The 25,693-nt window shown below is 47.2% G+C and overlaps 1 protein-coding gene across 15 annotated transcripts in view; it reads left to right on the top strand.

Moving 5' to 3' along the window:
* Positions 1 to 25,693, top strand: part of TSPOAP1 (TSPO associated protein 1) — a 941,658-nt gene that overhangs the window by 713,899 nt on the left and 202,066 nt on the right. For 13 of the 15 annotated variants that reach the window (XM_063956204.1, XM_063956202.1, XM_063956206.1 and 10 more), the window contains exons 11-15: positions 18 to 68; positions 180 to 200; positions 2,812 to 3,007; positions 3,954 to 4,040; positions 11,884 to 12,095. In XM_063956204.1, the coding sequence (XP_063812274.1) occupies positions 18 to 68; positions 180 to 200; positions 2,812 to 3,007; positions 3,954 to 4,040; positions 11,884 to 12,095 (567 nt within the window). The remainder of the gene's footprint in view (positions 1 to 17; positions 69 to 179; positions 201 to 2,811; positions 3,008 to 3,953; positions 4,041 to 11,883; positions 12,096 to 25,693) is intronic. The other 2 variants (XM_063956207.1, XM_063956205.1) reach the window with 2 other exon arrangements.

Genomic DNA, 25,693 nt, shown 5'->3' on the forward strand with positions numbered 1-25,693 from the left:
TTTATTTCTGATTACAGGCCCAGGTTGAAGCTAAAAAAGAACATGAAGGAGCAGTTCAGCTTCTGGAGGTATGGAGTTTTAGTAACTTGAATTTTCTTATCTTATTTAAATCTAAATTGCTTAAGTTATATTTTTTGTCAGGATTGCTAACATATTGTTTTTTAATTTTTCATGCTCAGAACACTTTGGATAGTTTGCAGGTACTATGTCAAATTTACATTTCTGATGCTCCGTATTGTCTGTTATGTTCCATAGTTTGGTTCTACTGTCCTTTGTTTTAGCTTTAGAGGGTTACTATTATGCAAAACCTTGTTTTATACTTTGTATTCCCAGTTTTATGGAAAGGACACAGAGACCTGCGACCTGGGCCTAGAACTGCATCATTAGCATTCTGCTCATTTTGTACATCCATTTCCTTTGTGGTTTTCTTATTGTGTATATTAATCCAATTATTTACATATTAGAAATATTGAGTTTTTGAGATAGTTTGGGTGGGAACAGCTATAATAGGCGTGGAACTAGTATAGAAATTATGCAGGTTTTTTACAGCTTTATAAATGGAAATCCGAGAGAGCGGTAGCTGTGCAATAAAAAGGGAGCAGTGTACTGATGGCTGCAGTTTTGTATACTAATATAAGTAGTGTAATGTTCAACTGTGTTTCCTTCTACAAGGCTTCTATTAGTCACAGCTCTCTAATACAGAGAGCATTCTTGTAACTAATATAGGGGGTCATTCCGAGTTGATCGCTAACTGCATTTGTTCGATGTGCAGCGATAAGGCAAAAAAATGGCACTTATGCGTATGCGGCGCAATGCGCACGCGCAAAGTAATATTACAGTGAACAATGTAGTTTCACACAAGGTCTAGCGACGCTTTTCAGTCGCACTGCTGGCCGCAGAGTGATTGACATGAAGTGGGCGTTTCTTGGTGTCAACTGGCCGTTTTCAGGGAGTGTTCAAAAAATGCAGGCGTGCCTTGAAAAACGCAGGCGTGGCTGGACGAATGCAGAGCGTGTTTGTGACGTCAAAACAGAAACTGAACAGTCTGAAGTCATCGCAAGCGCTGAGTAGGTATTGAGCTACTCTAAAACTGCACAAAAAAATTATGCCGCCGCTCTGCGATCCTTTCGTTCGCACTTCTGCTAAGCTAAAATACACTCCCCAGCGGGAGGCGGCATAGCGTTTGCACGACTGCTAAAAACTGCTAGTGAGCGAACAACCACCATAATACAGAGATTATGTTAGTGACCTCCATATAGGGGTGGATCCAGAGCAAAACAACAATAGGTGACAAATATGCAGTATTAGAATTGTCTCACCTGGCTCAGAACTGCAGCACCTGTATGGTGGATGCTTCTAGAGTTTAACGCCGGGGACGGTCACATGTTTGTGACACCAGATCCCCAGTGCCGGTAGCAAGGACAGACGGCCTCTGTGAAAAAGCCGGGTTCGGAGCAGTTAGGAGAGGAGAGAGGATCACGGCCCTTACGATTGGACCGCACTCAGGCAGGAGTTGCCAGCTCAGCCTACCAGCTGCTGCTCTATATTACTGGGGGATGGGTGGGGTGGCGGTACAGGCCCCCTCGTGTTTAAATAACACCGGGTGTCGAGATTCTGATGTCTGTATCCTGACCACCAACGTGATTGCTTCTCCAATAAAGGTAGCATTCTAACAGAATATACAGTACTAACCATAGATAACATTTTAGTGATAGTGTCATTATACATATTAACATATACAGGGCCAGCTCTAGACCTTGTGGTGCCCAGGGTGAAAGTTTCCTTTGGCAATCCCCCCAATCCCGTGGCAGGCATACTAGGGCTAGTGTGCGCTGAAGGTGTGCGTCAAAAATATGGGCGTGGTTTAATAGGAAAGGGGCATGGCCACAGAATCGTTCACATTACACCGCACAGCTTTGCCCCCAGTAGTTTTGCCACCTGTATATGTGCCCCCTGTAGTTGTTCCCCCTAGTTGCGCTGCTTACACATGTAAATAAAAAAATAAAAAACAACATACTCACCAGCCCCGCTCCTGCTTCCTGGCCGCTGCTGCCCTCCGTCTCTGGCCGCCCGCTCCTCGGATCTATGGGAGAGACGTCATGAGGTCTCTCCCATAGCACCGCCCAGAGACGAGGTCAATTAGGACCTCTAGCGTCTGACAATGGTGCCGGCGCGCACACAACCCACGGCGCCCGCTGCAGCCAGGGATTGCGGGATGCAGGGTGCGGGTTGGCTACGGGCACCCTCAGGGTGACTGCGGCCGCGCCTGCAGGCCGCAGTGCCCCGGGCACAGGCCCGGCTTGCCCGCGTCTAGAACCGCTCCTGAACATATACATATTACATAGGCTAGTGACTACTACAGTAGAATGACAATCTCTGATTGCTAAGCAATGAAGCCTCCCCAATAATCTCTGACTATGCAGCCTGCCTAAATGCATATTCAGTTTGTGATTTAGCTAAGCAATATTTGTTTCTGCCCTTTGAATTCAGCCAACCTGTTTGAAATCCTTATTTCCTTGGATTTAGTGTTACTGCTTCAAGAATCAGATGTTAAAAAATATCACATCCGCTGATTAATTCTAATATGCAAACAAAATTTGTATCCTGTATTTACAGAAATATTTTACAAAATTATTCAGAATCTTAAAATATGGATCTATTGCCTCCCTGACAAAAAAGGCATCCCCTCCTATGTATGTAGTTAACCAATATGACCATTACACTAACCTCACTTGCTAAATTACCCTACTTCACTTTGAAGCTGGTCGTTTCCCACCTGACTTATATTTCCTTTTTGAATTTTCCTCTTAGGCTAAAGTGAAGCTTTTAGAAGAGAAGTGTCGCAGTCAGACAGAGCAGTTTAGTCTTCTGTCTGGGGAGCTAGAGAGATTTCGTCTACAAACTGGAAACATTGACCTCCTCACATCTACCTTGGGGACTTCTGAGCTGCTTCCGCCTCAGTGTTGCTCAACCCCTGGTATCTCTCCAGTCCAGCAAGATCGAGGAGGTGACTCTGTGTTTTGTGGGATAATGTTGTTGTTAGTATACGCGTACATAAACTGTTTTTATTATTGAGATCAAATACAGTAATGGTTAGATATAGCTCTGAAAGTTAGTGCCTATGATTTATATTGTTACCCAGTAAACAGAGTTTTTCTTCTAAACTGTGCTTGAGGTGTATTACATAGCAGCATAAAATAATTGTTGCATTTCTATTACCTAGTACAACAAAAGCACAAGGAAAGGAACCTTATTTTGCTTTTGAGACCCAGAAGTGTATACAAAACTTCTTAAAATGTTATTGCATATAAAATGTTTGTTATTTTAATTTCGAGTTATAACTGGGCCTCTATAGCTGGGATTGTGGGTCTGCCATGCTCAGGTCAAAAAACGGTTGCTATTGTTTTTAGGTAATTTTTTTTTATACAGTCAATGGTATTTACTGTATTATAGTTCATATTTATTCACAAAGTAATTCATTATTAAATTCCTTACATGCTTTAAATACTTTTATGGGCAGATCTGTTACCCGCTGTGTTTACCGCACAGGTTAAGCTCTGGGTTTAATGTCCAGAGATATTCAATTGTTAGTAAATTTTCCAGTGGGGTAAACCATCGGCCAATGTGTGTTAACCCATAGATTCTGCATTAAGTGCTGGAATCTATGGGCGACCCTGCGATTTTAAATACCAGAGGGTGCATTTATCATGAATTCTCCCTTTCAGTTCCTGAGGTTGAGCGGGAAAATCCGTGTTAAGTGCACCCTCTGGAGCATAATGCACGAGGATGTGGAACCTAATTCAATTGCTCAGGGCTGACTAATTTAATCTGCCTCTTAATGTAAGAGTAGTAATGGCAAAACATTGATTTGTTTAATTAGTGCAGCAATATTTTTCATGTAGCAATTCATTTAGAGGTTGTCATGGATACTAATGTCCTATCTTTTTTTCTAGATGAGTTCTCCTCTTGGGATGTTATCAGTTGGGTAGATATTAGTCTGATTAACAACAGTGCAAGCTTTATTTATCTCTCAATGGAGGGTACTGAAATCCAGAACATTTTTGTGTAAATACCACTTGGTGTTGGTGTGGGGTTTGGGTGTGAGGTGATAAATATCAATAATTCAGTGCACTGCATGCCTCACCACTGTGACGAATTACATGCATGGATATTGCACCTTTTTCTTTAATATTATTAGAATTTTGGTATCCTGTTCTATTCAGTGACCACTAGAAGATGATTGCTAAACATAATATTATTAGCGTATGTGTGTTTACAATGTTCAAGTTGTAAGCAGATAACCTTATGCTTGTAGTATTGCAATGATATATGCAAACATTTGCTATAACATTTCCCCAGATCTGTTAGACCATTAAACAATCCCCTCACACTAGGAATACTTTATCTTTCATCACACTCACATTTGTAAAGTCGCAATCTTTTTCTGGGCACATTTGCAGTCCTAGGCCACTGCCCCCAAAATGCCTTTTATGATCCATTGCATTAATATAAATAACTGCAGTTTGCTGAGGAATTTCTAAAAATAGAAATTAATAATTTGTGTGTAATGCAGTACAATGTGAATTTGTGTGCACATTAAAGATCCACAAACATGGTAAATATTGCAGTAACATTTGTAAATGGGTCTGATTAAAAATGTTAATTCCCCAATTTGGCTGCTCTATCATTACATATACTGTTATACACACAGTTGACTGGATGTCAACTTCTCAGTTTGTCTGGTGCTGACCGGAGCCTTTTGCTTCATTACGATTGGCAGTTGCTCAGAAGTTCTAGGTCATTTATTTCCATAAATGCTTCCTTGTTCACCGAAGAGAAGCATTATGCATAAACAGATGAGAGAGATTGGGGCTGAGGCCAGGATGATTTTTCATCTTTTGACAAGGACCCCATATTTTATTCATGAGGTTCAATTTAATACATGTGACAATGATTACTGTAAAACCATTACATTTAATTTACTGTATTCTGTTGCCTAAACTGTATTTCCTTGTGTGGAATCTCCTTTTGATTTTTAGAAAAGCATTTAAGTTATCTCCCACTCATTTGTCTCTTTGAGTGTTAAACAAGGTTGTTTATCCAGTGTTTAACTTGAGTCTGTGTTACCAATACCTCTTCTGAAGTGTTCAACTCAGATGCTAGTTTGTGGGGTGGACTGATCACAGAGGCATACTGTTTGCCATTTTTGTTGACTGAAACAGTTGCAGGCTAACAATATGCTAGGAGTCACTGACACGGAGTCCTCAAACAAATGCAATCATTGTAACAAATATTTACCTACATTTCATCTCTTTAAATTATTCCCCCCAAATTAAAAGATAACAATGAATTGTACCAGAGGAGAGAAGAGGAAGCTTTTGAGGTACCCACATACATAGTGATTTATCACTACAATCTTGATTATCAGTGTGTATGCAGCACACACAAGATCTTAATTTAAAGTTCTTAAGCTGGGTATACACTGAAGCGATGGGCATTCGTTCTGACATCTGAACGAATGCCCGTCAGCAGGGATTGCCAGTACACACTGGCACGATGTTAATGAAGAACGGAACGACCATGTTCCATCCTTCATTAGTATAAACAAGGACCCTACCAACTGCGCACAATCCTAGGTACACACTGAGCGATGTAAGCAAAATGTCGTTCCAAAACTGCATTTAGGAATGACATCACTCCAGTGTGTACCCAGCTTAAGTTGAGAAAATGGATGCGTTATAGGAGTGCTCACCCAAGAACATTTTGATCATCCTGTACTTGAGAACAGCTGTTTGTTCCTTTCTATGCCGGTAGACCAGTCATAGTAAAGTAATCACTTTTCTGCACATGCTTGCTATATACCTTTTATCTGATTTCGTTTGTTGTGTGTTTATAAATCATTTATTTAAAAGCTTGTTGGTGGAATGATCTTTTGATTTAAAGCAAAGATAGATGCATCATAGACCTACTGTATCAAAGTAAATCCAGATAGGATGGCAGATCACAATGCCCTGCATGGGTGAAAGCGGAGTTTTCCAATTATTTACGTGAGCTCTCCATTTTTCCTCTGCATTCAAAGTAATGTGCCTTAGCAGATTGCTGAAAACAAGTTTAGGAGGGGGTAGGCGAAAGGGGAGCATTTCTGTTTGATAAACCACACTTACAAATAAAAGTGAAGCCGATTTAAGCTTTTAAATATGGTATATCTCATTTTTGCTTGTCGTAGAAAGATTTGATTTCATTGTACTTTTGTGTGATTTTGGCCCTTTCATTTCCTATTTCTCTAACGTCCTAAGTGGATGCTGGGGACTCCGTAAGGACCATGGGGAATAGCGGCTCCGCAGGAGACTGGGCACATCTAAAGAAAGCTTTAGGACTATCTGGTGTGCACTGGCTCCTCCCCCTATGACCCTCCTCCAAGCCTCAGTTAGATCTCTGTGCCCGAACGAGAAGGGTGCACACTAGGGGCTCTCCTGAGCTTCTTAGTGAAAGTTTTAGATTAGGTTTTTTATTTTCAGTGAGACCTGCTGGCAACAGGCTCACTGCATCGAGGGACTAAGGGGAGAAGAAGCGAACTCACCTGCGTGCAGAGTGGATTGGGCTTCTTAGGCTACTGGACATTAGCTCCAGAGGGACGATCACAGGCCCAGCTTGGATGGGTCCCAGAGCCGCGCCGCCGGCCCCCTTACAGAGCCAGAAGGCAGAAGAGGTCCGGAAAATCGGCGGCAGAAGACGTCCTGTCTTCAACAAGGTAGCGCACAGCACTGCAGCTGTGCGCCATTGCTCTCAGCACACTTCACACTTCGGTCACTGAGGGTGCAGGGCGCTGGGGGGGGGGCGCCCTGAGACGCAATAAAAACACCTTGGATGGCAAAAAAAATGCATCACATATAGCTCCTGGGCTATATGGATGCATTTAACCCCTGCCAGAATCCATAAAAAAGCAGGAGAAAAGTCCGCGAAAAAGGGGCGGAGCCTATCTCCTCAGCACACTGGCGCCATTTTCCCTCACAGCTCCGTTGGAGGGAAGCTCCCTGTCTCTCCCCTGCAGTCACTACACTACAGAAAGGGTTAAAAAAAGAGAGGGGGGCACTAATTCGGCGCAGTATTAACTATACAGCAGCTATAAGGGGAAAAACACTTATATAAGGTTATCCCTGTATATATATAGCGCTCTGGTGTGTGCTGGCAAACTCTCCCTCTGTCTCCCCAAAGGGCTAGTGGGGTCCTGTCCTCTATCAGAGCATTCCCTGTGTGTGTGCTGTATGTCGGTACTTTTGTGTCGACACGTATGAGGAGAAAAATGATGTGGAGACGGAGCAGATTGCCTGTAATAGTGATGTCACCCCCTAGGGGGTCGACACCTGAGTGGATGAACTGTTGGAAGGAATTACGTGACAGTGTCAGCTCTGTATAAAAGACAGTGGTTGACATGAGACAGCCGGCTACTCAGCTTGTGCCTGTCCAGACGTCTCATAGGCCGTCAGGGGCTCTAAAGCGCCCGTTACCTCAGATGGCAGATATAGACGCCGACACGGATACTGACTCCAGTGTCAACGGTGAAGAGACGAATGTGACTTCCAGTAGGGCCACACGTTACATGATTGAGGCAATGAAAAATGTTTTACACATTTCTGATAATACGAGTACCACCAAAAAAAGGGGTATTATGTTCGGTGAGGAAAAACTACCTGTAGTTTTCCTGAATCTGAGAAATTAAATGAGGTGTGTGATGATGCGTGGGTTTCCCCCGATAACAACGGATAATTTCTAAAATGTTATTGGCATTATATCCTTTCCCGCCAGAGGTTAGGGTGCGTTGGGAAACACCCCCTAGGGGGGATAAAGCGCTCACACGCTTGTAAGGGCTCTACCTTCGCCTGAGATGGCCGCCCTTAAGGATCCTGCTGATAGAAAGCAGGAGGGTATCCTAAAAGGTATTTACACACATACTGGTGTTATACTGCGACCAGCAATCGCCTCAGCCTGGATATGCAGTGCTGGGTTGGCGTGGTCGGATTCCCTGACTGAAAATATTGATACCCTAGATAGGGACAGTATATTTTTGCCTATAGAGCATTTAAAAGATGCATTTTTATATATGCGTGATGCACAGCGGAATATTTACCGACTGGCATCAAGTCTAAGCGCGTTGTCCATTTCTACCAGTAGAGGGTTATGGACACGTCAGTGGTCAGGTGATGCGTATTCCAAACGGCATTTGGAAGTATTGCTTTATTAAGGGAGGAGTTATTTGGGGTCGGTCTTTCAGACCTGGTGGCCACGGCAACAGCTGGGAATTCCACGTTTGTACCCCAGGTCGCCTCTCAACATGAGAAGACTCCGTATTATCAGGCGCAGTCTTTTCGTGGACAAGCGGGCAAAAGGTTCCTCATTTCTGCCCCGTGACAGAGGGAGAGGAAAAAGGCTGCAGAAATCAGCCAGTTCCCAGGAACAGAAACCCTCTCCCGCCTCTGCCAAGCCCTCAGTATACGCTGGGGCTTTACAAGCAGAATCAGGCACGGTGGGGGGCCCGTCTCAATGAATTTCAGCGCGCAGTGGGCTCACTCGCAAGTAGACCCCTGGATCCTTCAGGTGATATCTCAGGGGTACAAATTAGAATTTGAGACGTCTCCCCCTCGCCGTTTCCTAAAGTCGGCTTTACCGATGTCTCCTTCTGACAGGGAGACAGTTTTGGAAGCCATTCACAAGCTGTATTCCCAGCAGGTGATAATCAAGATACCCCTCCTGCAACAGGGAACGGGGTATTATTCCACACTGTTGTAGTACCGAAGCCGGACGGCTCGGTGAGACCGATTCTAAATCTAAAATCTTTGAACACTTACGTACAGAGGTTCAAATTCAAGATTGAGTCACTCAGAGCAGTGATTGCGAACCTGGAAGAAGGGGACTACATGATGTCTCGGGACATCAAGGATGCTTACCTTCATGTCAAAATTTACCCTTCTCACCAAGGGTACCTCAGGTTTATGGTACAGAACTGTCACTATCAGTTCAGACGCTGCCGTATGGATGGTACACGGCACCCCGGGTCTTTACCAAGGTAATGGCCGAAATGATGATATTCCTTCGAAGGAAGTGAATTTTAGTTATCCCTTCCTTGGACAATTCCCTGATAAGGGTAAGATCCAGGGAACAGTTGGAGGTCGGTGTAGCACTATCTCAGGTAGTGTTGCGGCAGCACGATTGGATTCTCAATATTCCAAAATCGCACCTGGTTCCGACGACGTGTCTTCTGTTCCTAGGGATGATCCTGGACACAGTCCAGAAAAAGGTGTTTCTCCCGGAGGAGAAAGCCAGGGAGTTATCCGAGCTAGTCAGGAACCTCCTAAAACCGAGCCAAGTCTCAGTGCATCAATGCACAAGGGTTCTGGGTAAAATGGTGGCTTCCTACGAAGCAATCCCATTCGGCAGATTCCACGCAAGAACTTTCCAGTGGGACCTGCTGGACAAATGGTCCGGATCGCATCTTCAGATGCATCAGCGGATAACCCTGTCACCAAGGACAAGGGTGTCCCTCCTGTGGTGGTTGCAGAGTGCTCATCTTCTAGAGGGCCGCAGATTAGGCATTCAGGACTGGGTCCTGGTGACCACGGATGCCAGCCTGCGAGGCTGGGGAGCAGTCACACAGGGAAGGAATATCCAGGGCTTATGGTCAAGCCTGGAGACATCACTTCACATAAATATCCTGAAGCTAAGGGACATTTACAATGCTCTAAGCTTAGCAAGACCTCTGCTTCAAGGTCAGCCGGTGTTGATCCAGTCGGACAACATCACGGCAGTCACCCACGTAAACAGACAGGGTGGCACAAGAAGCAGGAGGGCAATGGCAGAAGCTGCAAGGATTCTTCGCTGGGCGGAAAATCATGTGATAGCACTGTCAGCAGTATTCATTCCGGGAGTGGACAACTGGGAAGCAGACTTCCTCAGCACGACCTCCACCCGGGAGAGTGGGAACTTCACCCAGAAGTCTTCCACATGATTAAAAACTCGACAGGTATTGCGCCAGGTCCAGGGACCCTCAGGCAATAAGCTGTAGACGCTCTGGTAACACCGTGGGTGTACCAGTCAGGGTATGTGTTCCCTCCTCTGCCTCTCATACCCAAGGTACTGAGATTGATAAGATGGAGAGGAGTAAGCACTATATTCGTGGTTCCGGATTGGCCAAGAAGGACTTGGTAACCGGAACTTCAAGAGATGCTCACGGAGGATCCGTGGCCTCTACCTCTAAGAAGGGACCTGCTCCAGCAAGGACCCTGTCTGTTCCAAGACTTACCGCGGCTGCGTTTGACGGCATGGCGGTTGAACGCCGGATCCTGAAGGAAAAAAGGCATTCCGGATGAAGTCATCCCTATCCTGATCAAAGCCAGGAAGGATGTAACCGCAAAAACATTATCACCGCAATTGGCGAAAATATGTTGCGTGGTGCGAGGCCAGTAAGGCCCGACGGAGGAAATTCAACTGGGTCGATTCCTACATTTCCTGCAAACAGGAGTGTTTATGGGCCTGAAATTGGGGTCCATTAAGGTTCAAATTTCGGCCCTGTCAATTTTCTTCCAAAAAGAACTAGCTTCAGTCCCTGAAGTTCAGACGTTTGTAAAAGGGGTACTGCATATACAGCCTCCTTTTGTGCCTCCAGTGGCACTTTGGGATCTCAATGTAGTTTTGGGTTCCAAAAGTCACATTGGTTTGAACCACTTAAATCTGTGGAGTTAAAATATCTCACATGGAAAGTGGTCATGCTGTTGGCCCTGGCCTGGGCCAGGCGCGTGTCAGAATTGGCGGCTTTATCCTGAAAAAGCCCTTATCTGATTTTCCATTCGGAGAGGGCGGAATTGAGGACTCGTCCTCAGTTTCTCCCCAAGGTGGTTTCAGCGTCTCACCTGAACCAACCTATTGGTGGTGCCTGCGGCTACTAGGGACTTGGAGGCCTCCAAGTTGCTAGACGTTGTCAGTGCCCTGAAAATATATGTTTCCAGGACGGCTGGAGTCAGGAAATCTGACTCGCTGTTTATCCTGTGTGCACCCAACAAGCTGGGTGCTCCTGCTTCTAAGCAGACTATTGCTCGTTGGATTTGTAGTACAATTCAGCTTGCACATTCTGTGGCAGGCCTGCCACAGCCAAAAATCTGTAAATGCCCACTCCACAAGGAAGGTGGGCTCATCTTGGGCGGCTGCCCGAGGGGTCTCGGCTTTACAACTTTGCCGAGCAGCTACTTGGTCAGGAGCAAATACGTTTGTAAAATTCTACAAAATTGATATCCTGGCTGAGGAGGACCTGGAGTTCTCTCATTTGGTGCTGCAGAGTCATCCGCACTCTCCCGCCCGTTTGGGAGCTTTGGTATAATCCCCATGGTCCTTACGGAGTCCCCAGCATCCACTTAGGACGTTAGAGAAAATAAGAATTTACTTACCGATAATTCTATTTCTCATAGTCCGTAGTGGATGCTGGGCGCCCATCCCAAGTGCGGATTGTCTGCAATACTTGTACATAGTTATTGTTACAAAAATCGGGTTATTATTGTTGTGAGCCATCTTTCAGAGGCTCCTCTGTTATCATGCTGTTAACTGGGTTCAGATCACAGGTTATACGGTGTGATTGGTGTGGCTGTTATGAGTCTTACCCGGGATTCAAAATCCTTCCTTATTGTGTACGCTCGTCCGGGCACAGTATCCTAACTGAGGCTTGGAGGAGGGTCATAGGGGGAGGAGCCAGTGCACACCAGATAGTCCTAAAGCTTTCTTTAGATGTGCCCAGTCTCCTGCGGAGCCGCTATTCCCCATGGTCCTTACGGAGTCCCCAGCATCCACTACGGACTATGAGAAATAGAATTATCGGTAAGTAAATTCTTATTATTTCAGATGTGAATGAATCTGTTCCACTGACAATAGCTGAAGAGAAGAAAGTTGAAAAGAAACAATTACCTGAGACACCAGAGCAAAGCCATGGTGTTAACAATGTCGAGGTCACAGATCATGCAGCTGCCAAAGAACTACAAAAGCCTGAAGTACCACATATCTCATCAAAATCAGATTCCACCCATGAGAGCTCCAAGTCTTGTCCCACACCAGAAGTAAGACATAAAATTGTTACCATTGCTTAAAGATTCAATAGCTTGGAGAAACAGCGAATTATACCGTTTCTCACTATTTTAGTAACAGTCTCAAAGAAAATTATTCTATCCCATTGGTTATCATCCGCTCCCCCTACATTAGTAGAAGTTCATGGTAAGTTATTGCAGATATTATATTACGACAGGAAATCGGCTCAAGTCAATATGGAGTTGGGTGTTAAATCTTTTTACAAAAAGTGGGGCCTTTACATTGCTTCGCGGGATCAGAACACACAGACCCAAATATTTAAGGTGTTTGAACATACTGAATGGTTCCTCCACAGGAAGATACTGGAAGAGTCCATGCTATGAAAATCATTATTCTTACTTCGTGATAAGCTCTAGGGTTAAGATCTTACGCTCTCCGACCTGATATTGATGTATCAATTGCTATCTTTCCTCACTTTTATAGATAAGAACATCCTTACCCTCCTTCACTACTTATCCTTGTGTATCCCTACCCCCCTCTTTATCTCTATACCTCTCCTTTCTCCTCTTTCCTCTTTTCTTATTGATATGTGTTTTATATGATGTTTCTAATGTTATAGTTCAGGGAGTGGCTTCTTGAGGGTTACTATAGTTCACTTTCGTGCATATGTCATGAGAGTATATATACCTTATCCTACTTCCATATTCATATATCTTCGAGGGTAGTTCTTTTTTGCTTCATTCCCATGATTTTATAGCTAATTCTTGGAATACTAGATATACCAATTTTCTCTAACGTCCTAAGTGGATGCTGGGACTCCGTAAGGACCATGGGGAATAGCGGCTCCGCAGGAGACTGGGCACAACTATAAAGAAAGCTTTAGGTCTAACTGGTGTGCACTGGCTCCTCCCACTATGACCCTCCTCCAGACTTCAGTTAGAATCGTGTGCCCGGCTGAGCTGGATGCACACTAGGGGCTCTCCTGAGCTCCTAGAAAGAAAGTATATTTAGGTTTTCTCTAACGTCCTAAGTGGATGCTGGGGACTCCGTAAGGACCATGGGGAATAGCGGCTCCGCAGGAGACTGGGCACAAAAGTAAAGCTTTAGAACTACCTGGTGTGCACTGGCTCCTCCCCCTATGACCCTCCTCCAAGCCTCAGTTAGATTTCTGTGCCCGAACGAGAAGGGTGCACACTAGGTGGCTCTCCTGAGCTGCTTAGTGAAAAGGTTTTTTATTTTCAGCGAGACCTGCTGGCAACAGGCTCACTGTATCGAGGGACTAAGGGGAGAAGAAGCGAACTCACCTGCGTGCAGAGTGGATTGGGCTTCTTAGGCTACTGGACATTAGCTCCAGAGGGACGATCACAGGCCCAGCCATGGATGGGCCGCCGGCCCCCTTACAGAGCCAGAAGACAGAAGAGGTCCGGAAAATCGGCGGCAGAAGACGTCCTGTCTTCAACAAGGTAGCGCACAGCACTGCAGCTGTGCGCCATTGCTCTCAGCACACTTCACACTCCGGTCACTGAGGGTGCAGGGCGTTGGGGGGGGGCGCCCTGAGACGCAATAAAAACACCTTGGATGGCAAAAAAAAATGCATCACATATAGCTCCTGGGCTATATGGATGCATTTAACCCCTGCCAGAATACTTAGAAAAACGGGAGATAAGGCCGCCGATAAGGGGGCGGAGCCTATCTCCTCAGCACACTGGCGCCATTTTCCCTCACAGCTCCGTTGGAGGGAAGCTCCCTGGCTCTCCCCTGCAGTCACTACACTACAGAAAGGGTTAAAAAAGAGAGGAGGGGCACTAATTACGCGCAGTATTAAAGATACAGCAGCTATAAGGGGAAAAACACTTATATAAGGTTATCCCTGTATATATATAGCGCTCTGGTGTGTGCTGGCAAACTCTCCCTCTGTCTCCCCAAAGGGCTAGTGGGGTCCTGTCCTCTATCAGAGCATTCCCTGTGTGTGTGCTGTATGTCGGTACGTTTGTGTCGACATGTATGAGGAGAAAAATGATGTGGAGACGGAGCAGATTGCCTGTAATAGTGATGTCACCCCCTAGGGGGTCGACACCTGAGTGGATGAACTGTTGGAAGGAATTACGTGACAGTGTCAGCTCTGTATAAAAGACAGTGGTTGACATGAGACAGCCGGCTACTCAGCTTGTGCCCGTCCAGACGTCTCATAGGCCGTCAGGGGCTCTAAAGCGCCCGTTACCTCAGATGGCAGATATAGATGCCGACACGGATACTGACTCCAGTGTCGACGGTGAAGAGACAAATGTGACTTCCAGTAGGGCCACACGTTACATGATGGAGGCAATGAAAAATGTTTTACACATTTCTGATAATACGAGTACCACCAAAAAGGGGTATTATGTTCGGTGAGGAAAAACTACCTGTAGTTTTCCTGAATCTGAGAAATTAAATGAGGTGTGTGATGATGCGTGGTTTTCCCCCGATAACAACTGATAATTTCTAAAATGTTATTGGCATTATATCCTTTCCCGCCAGAGGTTAGGGTGCGTTGGGAAACACCCCCTAGGGTGGATAAAGCGCTCACACGCTTGTAAGGGCTCTACCCTCTCCTGAGATGGCCGCCCTTAAGGATCCTGCTGATAGAAAGCAGGAGGGTATCCTAAAATGTATTTACACACATACTGGTGTTATACTGCGACCAGCAATCGCCTCAGCCTGGATGTGCAGTGCTTGGTTGGCGTGGTCGGATTCCCTGACTGAAAATATTGATACCCTAGATAGGGACAGTATATTTTTGCCTATAGAGCATTTAAAAGATGCATTTCTATATATGCGTGATACACAGCGGAATATTTGCCGACTGGCATCAAGTCTAAGTGCGTTGTCCATTTCTACCAGTAGAGGGTTATGGACACGACAGTGGTCAGGTGATGCGGATTTCAAACGGCATTTGGAAGTATTGCCTTATTAAGGGGAGGAGTTATTTGGGGTCGGTCTTTCAGACCTGGTGGCCACGGCAACAGCTGGGAAATTCCACGTTTGTACCCCAGGTCGCCTCTCAACATGAGAAGACGCCGTATTATCAGGCGCAGTCTTTTCGTGGACAAGCGGGCAAAAGGTTCCTCATTTCTGCCCCGTGACAGAGGGAGAGGAAAAAAGGCTGCAGAAATCAGCCAGTTCCCAGGAACAGAAACCCTCTCCCGCCTCTGCCAAGCCCTCAGTATGACGCTGGGGCTTTACAAGCAGAATCAGGCACGGTGGGGGGCCCGTCTCAATGAATTTCAGCGCGCAGTGGACTCACTCGCAAGTAGACCCCTGGATCCTTCAGGTGATATCTCAGGGGTACAAATTGGAATTCGAGACGTCTCCCCCTCGCCGTTTCCTAAAGTCGGCTTTACCGATGTCTCCTTCTGACAGGGAGACAGTTTTGGAAGCCATTCACAAGCTGTATTCCCAGTAGGTGATAATCAAGGTACCCCTCCTGCAACAGGGAACGGGGTATTATTCCACACTGTTGTGGTACCGAAGCCGGACGGCTCGGTGAGACCGATTTTAAATCTAAAATCTTTGAACACTTACATACAGAGGTTCAAATTCAAGATTGAGTCACTCAGAGCAGTGATTGCGAACCTGGAAGAAAGGGACTACATGATGTCTCGGGACATCAAGGATGCTTACCTTCATGTCCAAATTTACCCTTCTCACCAAGGGTACCTCAGGTTTATGGTACAGAACTGTCACTATCAGTTCAGACGCTGCCGTATGGATGGTCCACGGCACCCCTGGTCTTTACCAAGGTAATGGCCGAAATGATGATATTCCTTCGAAGGAAGGGAATTTTAGTTATCCCTTACTTGGACGATTCCCTGATAAGGGTAAGATCCAGGGAACAGTTGGAGGTCGGTGTAGCACTATCTCAGGTAGTGTTGCGGCAGCACGATTGGATTCTCAATATTCCAAAATCGCAGCTGGTTCCGACGACTCGTCTTCTGTTCCTAGGGATGATCCTGGACACAGTCCAGAAAAAGGTGTTTCTCCCGGAGGAGAAAGCCAGGGAGTTACCCGAGCTAGTCAGGAACCTCCTAAAACCGAGCCAAGTCTCAGTGCATCAATGCACAAGGGTTCTGGGTAAAATGGTGGCTTCCTATGCAGCAATCCCATTCGGCAGATTCCACGCAAGAACTTTCCAGTGGGACCTGCTGGACAAATGGTCCGAGTCGCATCTTCAGATGCATCAGCGGATAACCCTGTCACCAAGAACAAGGGTGTCCCTCCTGTGTTGGTTGCAGAGTGCTCATCTTCTAGAGGGCCGCAGATTCGGCATTCAGGACTGGGTCCTGGTGACCACGGATGCCAGCCTGCGAGGCTGGGGAGCAGTCACACAGGGAAGGAATTTCCAGGGCTTATGGTCAAGCCTGGAGACATCACTTCACATAAATATCCTGAAGCTAAGGGCCATTTACAATGCTCTAAGCTTAGCAAGACCTCTGCTTCAAGGTCAGCCGGTGTTGATCCAGTCGGACAACATCACGGCAGTCACCCACGTAAACAGACAGGGTGGCACTAGAAGCAGGAGGGCAATGGCAGAAGCTGCAAGGATTCTTCGCTGGGCGGAAAATCATGTGATAGCACTGTCAGCAATTCCGGGAGTGGACAACTGGGAAGCAGACTTCCTCAGCAGACACGACCTCCACCCGGGAGAGTGGGGACTTCACCCAGAAGTCTTCCACATGATTATAAACCGTTGGGAAAAACTCGACAGGTATTGCGCCAGGTCAAGGGACCCTCAGGCAATAGCTGTAGACGCTCTGGTAACACCGTGGGTGTACCAGTCAGTGTATGTGTTCCCTCATCTGCCTCTCATACCCAAGGTACTGAGATTGATAAGATGGAGAGGAGTAAGCACTATATTCGTGGCTCCGGATTGGCCAAGAAGGACTTGGTAACCGGAACTTCAAGAGATGCTCACGGAGGATCCGTGGCCTCTACCTCTAAGAAGGGACCTGCTCCAGCAAGGACCCTGTCTGTTCCAAGACTTACCGCGGCTGCGTTTGACGGCATGGCGGTGGAACGCCGGATCCTGAAGGAAAAAAAGGCATTCCGGATGAAGTCATCCCTATCCTGATCAAAGCCAGGAAGGATGTAACCGCAAAACATTATCACCGCATTTGGCGAAAATATGTTGCGTGGTGCGAGGCCAGTAAGGCCCGACGGAGGAAATTCAACTGGGTCGATTCCTACATTTCCTGCAAACAGGAGTGTCTATGGGCCTGAAATTGGGGTCCATTAAGGTTCAAATTTCGGCCCTGTCAATTTTCTTCCAAAAAGAACTAGCTTCAGTCCCTAAAGTTCAGACGTTGTAAAAGGGTACTGCATATACAGCCTCCTTTTGTGCCTCCAGTGGCACCTTGGGATCTCAATGTAGTTTTTGGGTTCCAAAAGTCACATTGGTTTGAACCACTTAAATCTGTGGAGTTAAAATATCTCACATGGAAAGTGGTCATGCTGTTGGCCCTGGCCTGGGCCAGGCGCATGTCAGAATTGGCGGCTTTATCCTGAAAAAGCCCTTATCTGATTTTCCATTCGGACAGGGCGGAATTGAGGACTCGTCCTCAGTTTCTCCCTAAGGTGGTTTCAGCGTCTCACCTGAACCAACCTATTGGTGGTGCCTGCGGCTACTAGGGACTTGGAGGCCTCCAAGTTGCTAGACGTTGTCAGTGCCCTGAAAATATATGTTTCCAGGACGGCTGGAGTCAGGAAATCTGACTCGCTGTTTATCCTGTGTGCACCCAACAAGCTGGGTGCTCCTGCTTCTAAGCAGACTATTGCTCGTTGGATTTGTAGTACAATTCAGCTTGCACATTCTGTGGCAGGCCTGCCACAGCCAAAAATCTGTAAATGCCCACTCCACAAGGAAGGTGGGCCCATCTTGGGCGGCTGCCCGAGGGGTCTCGGCTTTACAACTTTGCCGAGCATCTACTTGGTCAGGAGCAAATACGTTTGTAAAATTCTACAAAATTGATATCCTGGCTGAGGAGGACCTGGAGTTCTCTCATTTGGTGCTGCAGAGTCATCCGCACTCTCCCGCCCGTTTGGGAGCTTTGGTATAATCCCCATGGTCCTTACGGAGTCCCCAGCATCCACTTAGGACGTTAGAGAAAATAAGAATTTACTTACCGATAATTCTATTTCTCATAGTCCGTAGTGGATGCTGGGCGCCCATCCCAAGTGCGGATTGTCTGCAATACTTGTACATAGTTATTGTTACAAAAATCGGGTTATTATTGTTGTGAGCCATCTTTCAGAGGCTCCTCTGTTATCATGCTGTTAACTGGGTTCAGATCACAGGTTATACGGTGTGATTGGTGTGGCTGGTATGAGTCTTACCCGGGATTAAAAATCCTTCCTTATTGTGTACGCTCGTCCGGGCACAGTATCCTAACTGAGGCTTAGAGGAGGGTCATAGGGGGAGGAGCCAGTGCACACCAGTTAGTCCTAAAGCTTTCTTTAGATGTGCCCAGTCTCCTGCGGAGCCGCTATTCCCCATGGTCCTTACGGAGTCCCCAGCATCCACTACGGACTATGAGAAATAGAATTATCGGTAAGTAAATTCTTATTTTTTTTCACTACACGGTCTCCTTTTCTCTGACGTCCTAGTGGATGCTGGGAACTCCGTAAGGACCATGGGGAATAGACGGGCTCCGCAGGAGACTGGGCACTCTAAAAGAAAGATTAGGTACTATCTGGTGTGCACTGGCTCCTCCCTCTATGCCCCTCCTCCAGACCTCAGTTAGATTTCTGTGCCCGGCCGAGCTGGATGCACACTAGGGGCTCTCCTGAGCTCCTAGAAAGAAAGTATATGTTAGGTTTTTTATTTTACAGTGAGACCTGCTGGCAACAGGCTCACTGCAACGAGGGACTAAGGGGAGAAGAAGCGAACCTACCTGCTTGCAGCAAGCTTGGGCTTCTTAGGCTACTGGACACCATTAGCTCCAGAGGGATCGACCGCAGGACCCGTCCTTGGTGTTCGTTCCCGGAGCCGCGCCGCCGTCCCCCTTACAGAGCCAGAAGCATGAAGATGTTCCGGAAAATCGGCGGCAGAAGACTTCAGTCTTCACCAAGGTAGCGCACAGCACTGCAGCTGTGCGCCATTGCTCCTCATACACACTTCACACTCCGGTCACTGAGGGTGCAGGGCGCTGGGGGGGGGGGCGCCCTGAGCAGCAATAAAAACACCTTGGCTGGCAAAATAATCACAATATATAGCCCCAGAGGCTATATATGTGATAATTACCCCTGCCAGAATCCATAAAAAAGCGGGAGAAAAGTCCGCGAAAAAGGGGCGGAGCTATCTCCCTCGGCACACTGGCGCCATTTTCTCTTCACAGTGTAGCTGGAAGACAGCTCCCCAGGCTCTCCCCTGTAGTTTTCAGGCTCAAAGGGTTAAGAAGAGAGGGGGGGCACTAAATTTAGGCGCAATATTGTTTATACAAGCAGCTATTGGGGAAAATTCACTCAGTGATAGTGTTTATCCCTACATTATATAGCGCTCTGGTGTGTGCTGGCATACTCTCTCTCTGTCTCCCCAAAGGGCTGTGTGGGGTCCTGTCCTCAGTCAGAGCATTCCCTGTGTGTGTGCGGTGTGTCGGTACGGCTGTGTCGACATGTTTGATGAGGAGGCTTATGTGGAGGCGGAGCAGATGCCGATAAATGGGATGTCGCCCCCCGTGGGCCGACACCAGAGTGGATGGATACGTGGAAGGTATTAACCGACAGTGTCAACTCCTTACATAAAAGGCTGGATGACGTAACAGCTATGGGACAGCCGGCTTCTCAGCCCGCGCCTGCCCAGGCGTCTCAAAGGTCATCAGGGGCTCAAAAACGCCCGCTCCCTCAGATGGCAGACACAGATGTCGACACGGAGTCTGACTCCAGTGTCGACGAGGTTGAGACATATACACAATCCACTAGGAACATCCGTTACATGATCCCGGCAATAAAAAATGTGTTACACATTTCTGACATTAACCCAAGTACCACTAAAAAAGGGTTTTATGTTTGGGGAGAAAAAGCAGGCAGTGTTTTGTTCCCCCATCAAATGAGTGAATGAAGTGTGAAAAAGTGTGGGTTCCCCCGATAAGAAACTGGTAATTTCTAAAAAGTTACTGATGGCGTACCTTTTCCCGCCAGAGGATAAGTTACGCTGGGAGATATCCCCTAGGGTGGATAAGGCGCTCACACGTTTGTCAAAAAAGGTGGCACTGCCGTCTTAGGATACGGCCACTTTGAAGGTACCTGCTGATAAAAAGCAGGAGGCTATCCTGAAGTCTGTATTTACACACTCAGGTACTAGACTGAGACCTGCAGATAGTGCTGCTGCAGCGTGGTCTGTGACCCTGTCAAACAGGGATACTATTTTGCGAACATAAGACGTCGTCTTATATATGAGGGATGCACAGAGGGATATTTTGCCGGCTGGCATCCAGAATTAATGCAATGTCCATTCTGTCAGGAGGGTATTAGAGACCCGACACTGGACAGGTGATGCTGACTTTAAAAGGCACATAGAGCCTTATAAGGGTGAGGAATTGTTTGGGGATGGTCTCTGGGACCTCGTATCCACAGCAACAGCTGGGAAGAAAAATTTTTACCTCAGGTTTCCTCACAGCCTAAGAAAGCACTGTATTATCAGGTACAGTCCTTTCGGCTTCAGAAAAGCAAGCGGGTCAAAGGCGCTTCCTTTCTGCACAGAGACGAGGGAAGAGGGAAAAAGCTGCACCAGTCAGCCAGTTCCCAGAATCAAAATTCTTCCCCCGCTTCCTCTGAGTCCACCGCATGACGCGGGGGCTCCACAGGCGTAGCCAGGTACGGTGGGGGGCCGCCTCAAAAATTTCAGCGATCAGTGGGCTCGCTCACAGGTGGATCCCTGGATCCTTCAAGTAGTATCTCAGGGGTACAGGCTGGAATTCGAGGCGTCTCCCCCCCGCCGTTTTCCTCAAATCTGCCTTGCCGACAACTCCCTCAGGCAGGGAGGCTGTGCTAGAGGCAATTCACAAGCTGTATTCCCAGCAGATGATAGTCAAGGTGCCCCTACTTCAACAAGGACGGGGTTACTATTCCACACTGTTTGTGGTACCGAAACCGGACGGTTCGGTGAGACCCATTTTAAATTTGAAGTCCTTGAACACATACATAAAAAAATTCAAGTTCAAGATGGAATCGCTCAGGGCGGTTATTGCAAGCCTGGAGGAGGGGGATTACATGGTATCCCTGGACATCAAGGATGCTTACCTACATGTCCCCATTTACCATCCTCACCAGGAGTACCTCAGATTTGTGGTACAGGATTGCCATTACCAATTCCAAACACTGCCGTTTGGACTGTCCACGGCACCGAGGGTCTTTACCAAGGTAATGGCAGAAATGATGATACTCCTTCGAAAAAAGGGAGTTTTAATTATCCCGTACTTGGACAATATCCTTATAAAGGCGAGGTCCATGGAGCAGTTGTTGGTCGGAGTAGCACTATCTCGGGAAGTGCTACAACAGCACGGATGGATTCTATACATTCCAAAGTCACAGCTGGTTCCTACCACATGCCTGCTGTTCCTGGGGATGGTTCTGGACACAGAACAGAAAAAAAGTGTTTCTCCCACAGAAGAAAGCCAAGGAGCTGTCATCTCTAGTCAGAGACCTCCTGAAACCAAAACAGGTATCGGTGCATCACTGCACACGAGTCCTGGGAAAAATGGTAGCTTCTTACGAAGCAAAATTCCATTCGGCAGGTTCCATGCAAGAACCTTTCAGTGGGACCTCTTGGACAAGTGGTCGGAATCGCATCTTCAGATGCATCGGCTGATAACCCTGTCTCCAAGGACCAGGGTATCTCTACTGTGGTGGCTGCAGAGTGCTCATCTTCAAGAGGGCCGCAGATTCGGCATACAGGACTGGGTCCTGGTAACCACGGATGCCAGCCTTTGAGGCTGGGGGGCAGTCACACAGGGAAGAAATTTCCAAGGACTTTGGTCAAGTCAGGAGTCGACCCTACACATAAATATTCTGGAACTGAGGGCCATTTACAATGCCCTAAGTCTGGCAAGGCCTCTGCTTCAAAACCAGCCGGTACTGATCCAATCAGACAACATCACGGCAGTCGCCCATGTAAACCGACAGGGCGGCACAAGAAGCAGGATGGCGATGGCAGAAGCTACAAGAATTCTCCGATGGGCGGAAAATCACGTCTTAGCACTGTCAGCAGTGTTAATTCCGGGAGTGGACAACTGGGAAGCAGACTTCCTCAGCAGACACGACCTACACCTGGGAGAGTGGGGACTTCATCCAGAAGTCTTCCAACTGTTGGTAAACCGTTGGGAAAGGCCACAGGTGGACATGATGGTGTCCCGCCTAAACAAAAAACTAGATATTGCGCCAGGTCAAGGGACCCTCAGGCAATAGCTGTGGACGCTCTAGTGACACCGTGGGTGTACCAGTCGGTTTATGTATTCCCTCCTCTGCCTCTCATACCAAAGGTACTGAGAATAATAAGAAAACGAGGAGTAAGAACGATACTCGTGGTTCCGGATGGGCCAAGAAGAGCTTGGTACCCAGAACTTCAAGAAATGATATCAGAGGACCCATGGCCTCTACCGCTCAGACAGGTTCTGCTACAGCAGGGGCCCTGTCTGTTCCAAGACTTACCGTGGCTGCGTTTGACGGCATGGCGGTTGAATTCCGGATCCTAAAGCAAAAGGGCATTCCGGAGGAAGTCATTCCTACGCTGATAAAAGCCAGGAAAGAAGTAACCGCAAACCATTATCACCGTATTTGGCGAAAATATGTTGCGTGGTGGGAGGCCAGGAAGGCCCCAACAGAGGAATTTCAGCTGGGTCGTTTTCTGCACTTCCTACAGTCAGGAGTGACTATGGGCCTAAATTTGGGTTCCATTAAGGTCCAGATTTCGGCTCTGTCGATTTTCTTCCAGAAAGAACTGGCTTCACTGCCTGGAGTTCAGACATTTGTAAAGGGAGTGCTACATATTCAGCCCCTTTTTTGTGCCTTCTGTGGCACCTTGGGATCTCAACGTGGTGTTGAGTTTCTTAAAATCACATTGGTTTGAGCCACTTAAAACTGTGGATTTGAAATATCTCACGTGGAAAGTGGTCATGTTATTGGCCTTGGCTTCGGCCAGGCGTGTGTCAGAATTGGCGGCTTTGTCATGTAAAAGCCCTTATCTGATTTTCCATATGGATAGGGCAGAATTGAGGACTCGTCCCCAGTTTCTCCCTAAGGTGGTATCAGCTTTTCACTTGAACCAACCTATTGTAGTGCCTGCGGCTACTAGGGTCTTGGAAGATTCCAAGTTACTGGACGTAGTCAGGGCCTTAAAAATTTCTATTTCCAGGACGGCTGGAGTCAGGAAAACTGACTCGTTTTATTATCCTGTAGGCACCCAACAAAATAGGTGCTCCTGCTTCTAAGCAGACTATTGCTCGCTGAATTTGTAGCACAATTCAGCTGGAGCATTCTGCGGCTGGATTGCCGCATCCTAAATCAGTAACAGCCCATTCCACGAGGAAAGTGGGCTCATCTTGGGCGGCTGCCCGAGGGGTCTCGGCTTTACAACTTTGCCGAGCTGCAACTTGGTCAGGGGCAAACACGTTTGCTAAATTCTACAAATTTGATACCCTGGCTGAGGAGGACCTTGAGTTCTCTGATTCGGTGCTGCAGAGTCATCCGCACTCTCCCGCCCGTTTGGGAGCTTTGGTATAATCCCCATGGTCCTTACGGAGTTCCCAGCATCCACTAGGACGTCCGAGAAAATAAGATTTTACTCACCGGTAAATCTATTTCTCGTAGTCCGTAGTGGATGCTGGGCGCCCATCCCAAGTGCGGATTGTCTGCAATACTTGTATATAGTTATTGCCTAACTAAAGGGTTATTGTTGAGCCATCTGTTGAGAGGCTCAGTTATATTTCATACTGTTAACTGGGTATAGTATCACGAGTTATACGGTGTGGTTGGTGTGGCTGGTATGAGTCTTACCCGGGATTCAAAATCTTTCCTTATTGTGTCAGCTCTTCCGGGCACAGTATCCTAACTGAGGTCTGGAGGATGGGCATAGAGGGAGGAGCCAGTGCACACCAGATAGTACCTAATCTTTCTTTTAGAGTGCCCAGTCTCCTGCGGAGCCCGTCTATTTCCCATGGTCCTTACGGAGTTCCCAGCATCCACTACGGACTACGAGAAATAGATTTACCGGTGAGTAAAATCTTATTATTTCTCACATGTGTGTGCCTCTTAGTTTGATGTTTTCCTTTTATGTTCATAGATACTACTGATTTACACTTGAGTGAACTCCAATTTGTCTACTGTCATTCACAAATTTATTTCACCTTCTACATATCCCCAATTATTTGTATATTGTTGCGCTCTAACATTCAATGCACTACCCTTTACTAGCACACCACTGTGTGCCAACTTTTGTGTGTGGGGAAATCCTTGGAATTTTTTTATCCTGTCTTTCAAGGGCAAAGCATCTAGGAAGGTAGGCACTCCTGTGATGTGTAACTGTAGGACTTGTGTTGAAGTGCTTTCGCCTCATATTCAGTACCAAGATGGCCTCTGAACACAGTGGGAAATCCCTTCAGCCACAACTTCCAATCAGGATCTGGCATGGGCTTCCACACTTTCACAGGTAATGTTGCAGTTGGTTTATCAGCTTGCAACTCCCAAGCCTTCTTCCCTTGTTAGTCTACAGTCGCAGGCCAGGTCACCTGTGTTCTACCGGCTTAGGGTGATTTGCCACCATGGATGCAGTCCTTCAGTCAGTCAGTCAGTCAGTGCATGGTCTGGCACAAGTGCCTGCATCTCTCAAACAGATGCTAGACCAATTTCTCTTACATCCTAGAGGATGCTGGGGACTCCGTAAGGACCATGGGGTATAGACGGGCTCCGCAGGAGACATGGGCACCTAAAAGAACTTTCTGGTATGGTGTGCACTGGCTCCTCCCTCTATGCCCCTCCTCCAGACCTCAGTTAGATCGTGTGCCAAGAGGAGATAGGGTGCATTACAGAAGCTCTCCTGAGTTTTCTGTAAAAGGAATTTTGTTTTTTATTTTCAGGGAGCTCTGCTGGCAACAGACTCCCTGCATCGTGGGACTGAGGGGAGAGAAGCAGACCCACTTCTTAAGAGTTAAGGGCTCTGCTTCTCTGGCTACTGGACACCATTAGCTCCAGAGGGAGTTGGAACACAGGTCTCACCTTGGGGTTCGTCCCGGAGCCGCACCGCCATCCTCCTCACAGATGCCGGAAAAAAGAAGCCGGGTGAGTATGTCAGACATAAGAAGACATCAGGCGGCAGAAGACTTCAGATCTTCATGAGGTAAGCGCGCAGCAGAAAGCTGCGCCCCATTGCTCCCACACTTACACACACACATGGCACTGATGGGTGCAGGGCGCAGGGGGGGCGCCCTGGGCAGCAATAAACCTCGTTTTAGGCAAAAAAAAGTATGTAGTTAGGCTGCGGAGGCAGTAAACTACGGATCCCCGCCATTTTTTTTTCAAATTCACGAGCGGGACCGAAGCCCGCCGCGTGAGGGGGCGGAGCTTGATCCCTCAGCACTAACCAGCGCCATTTTCTCCACAGAGG

Source organism: Pseudophryne corroboree, chromosome 2 (assembly GCF_028390025.1).
Source record: "Pseudophryne corroboree isolate aPseCor3 chromosome 2, aPseCor3.hap2, whole genome shotgun sequence".
NCBI lineage: Eukaryota > Metazoa > Chordata > Amphibia > Anura > Myobatrachidae > Pseudophryne > Pseudophryne corroboree.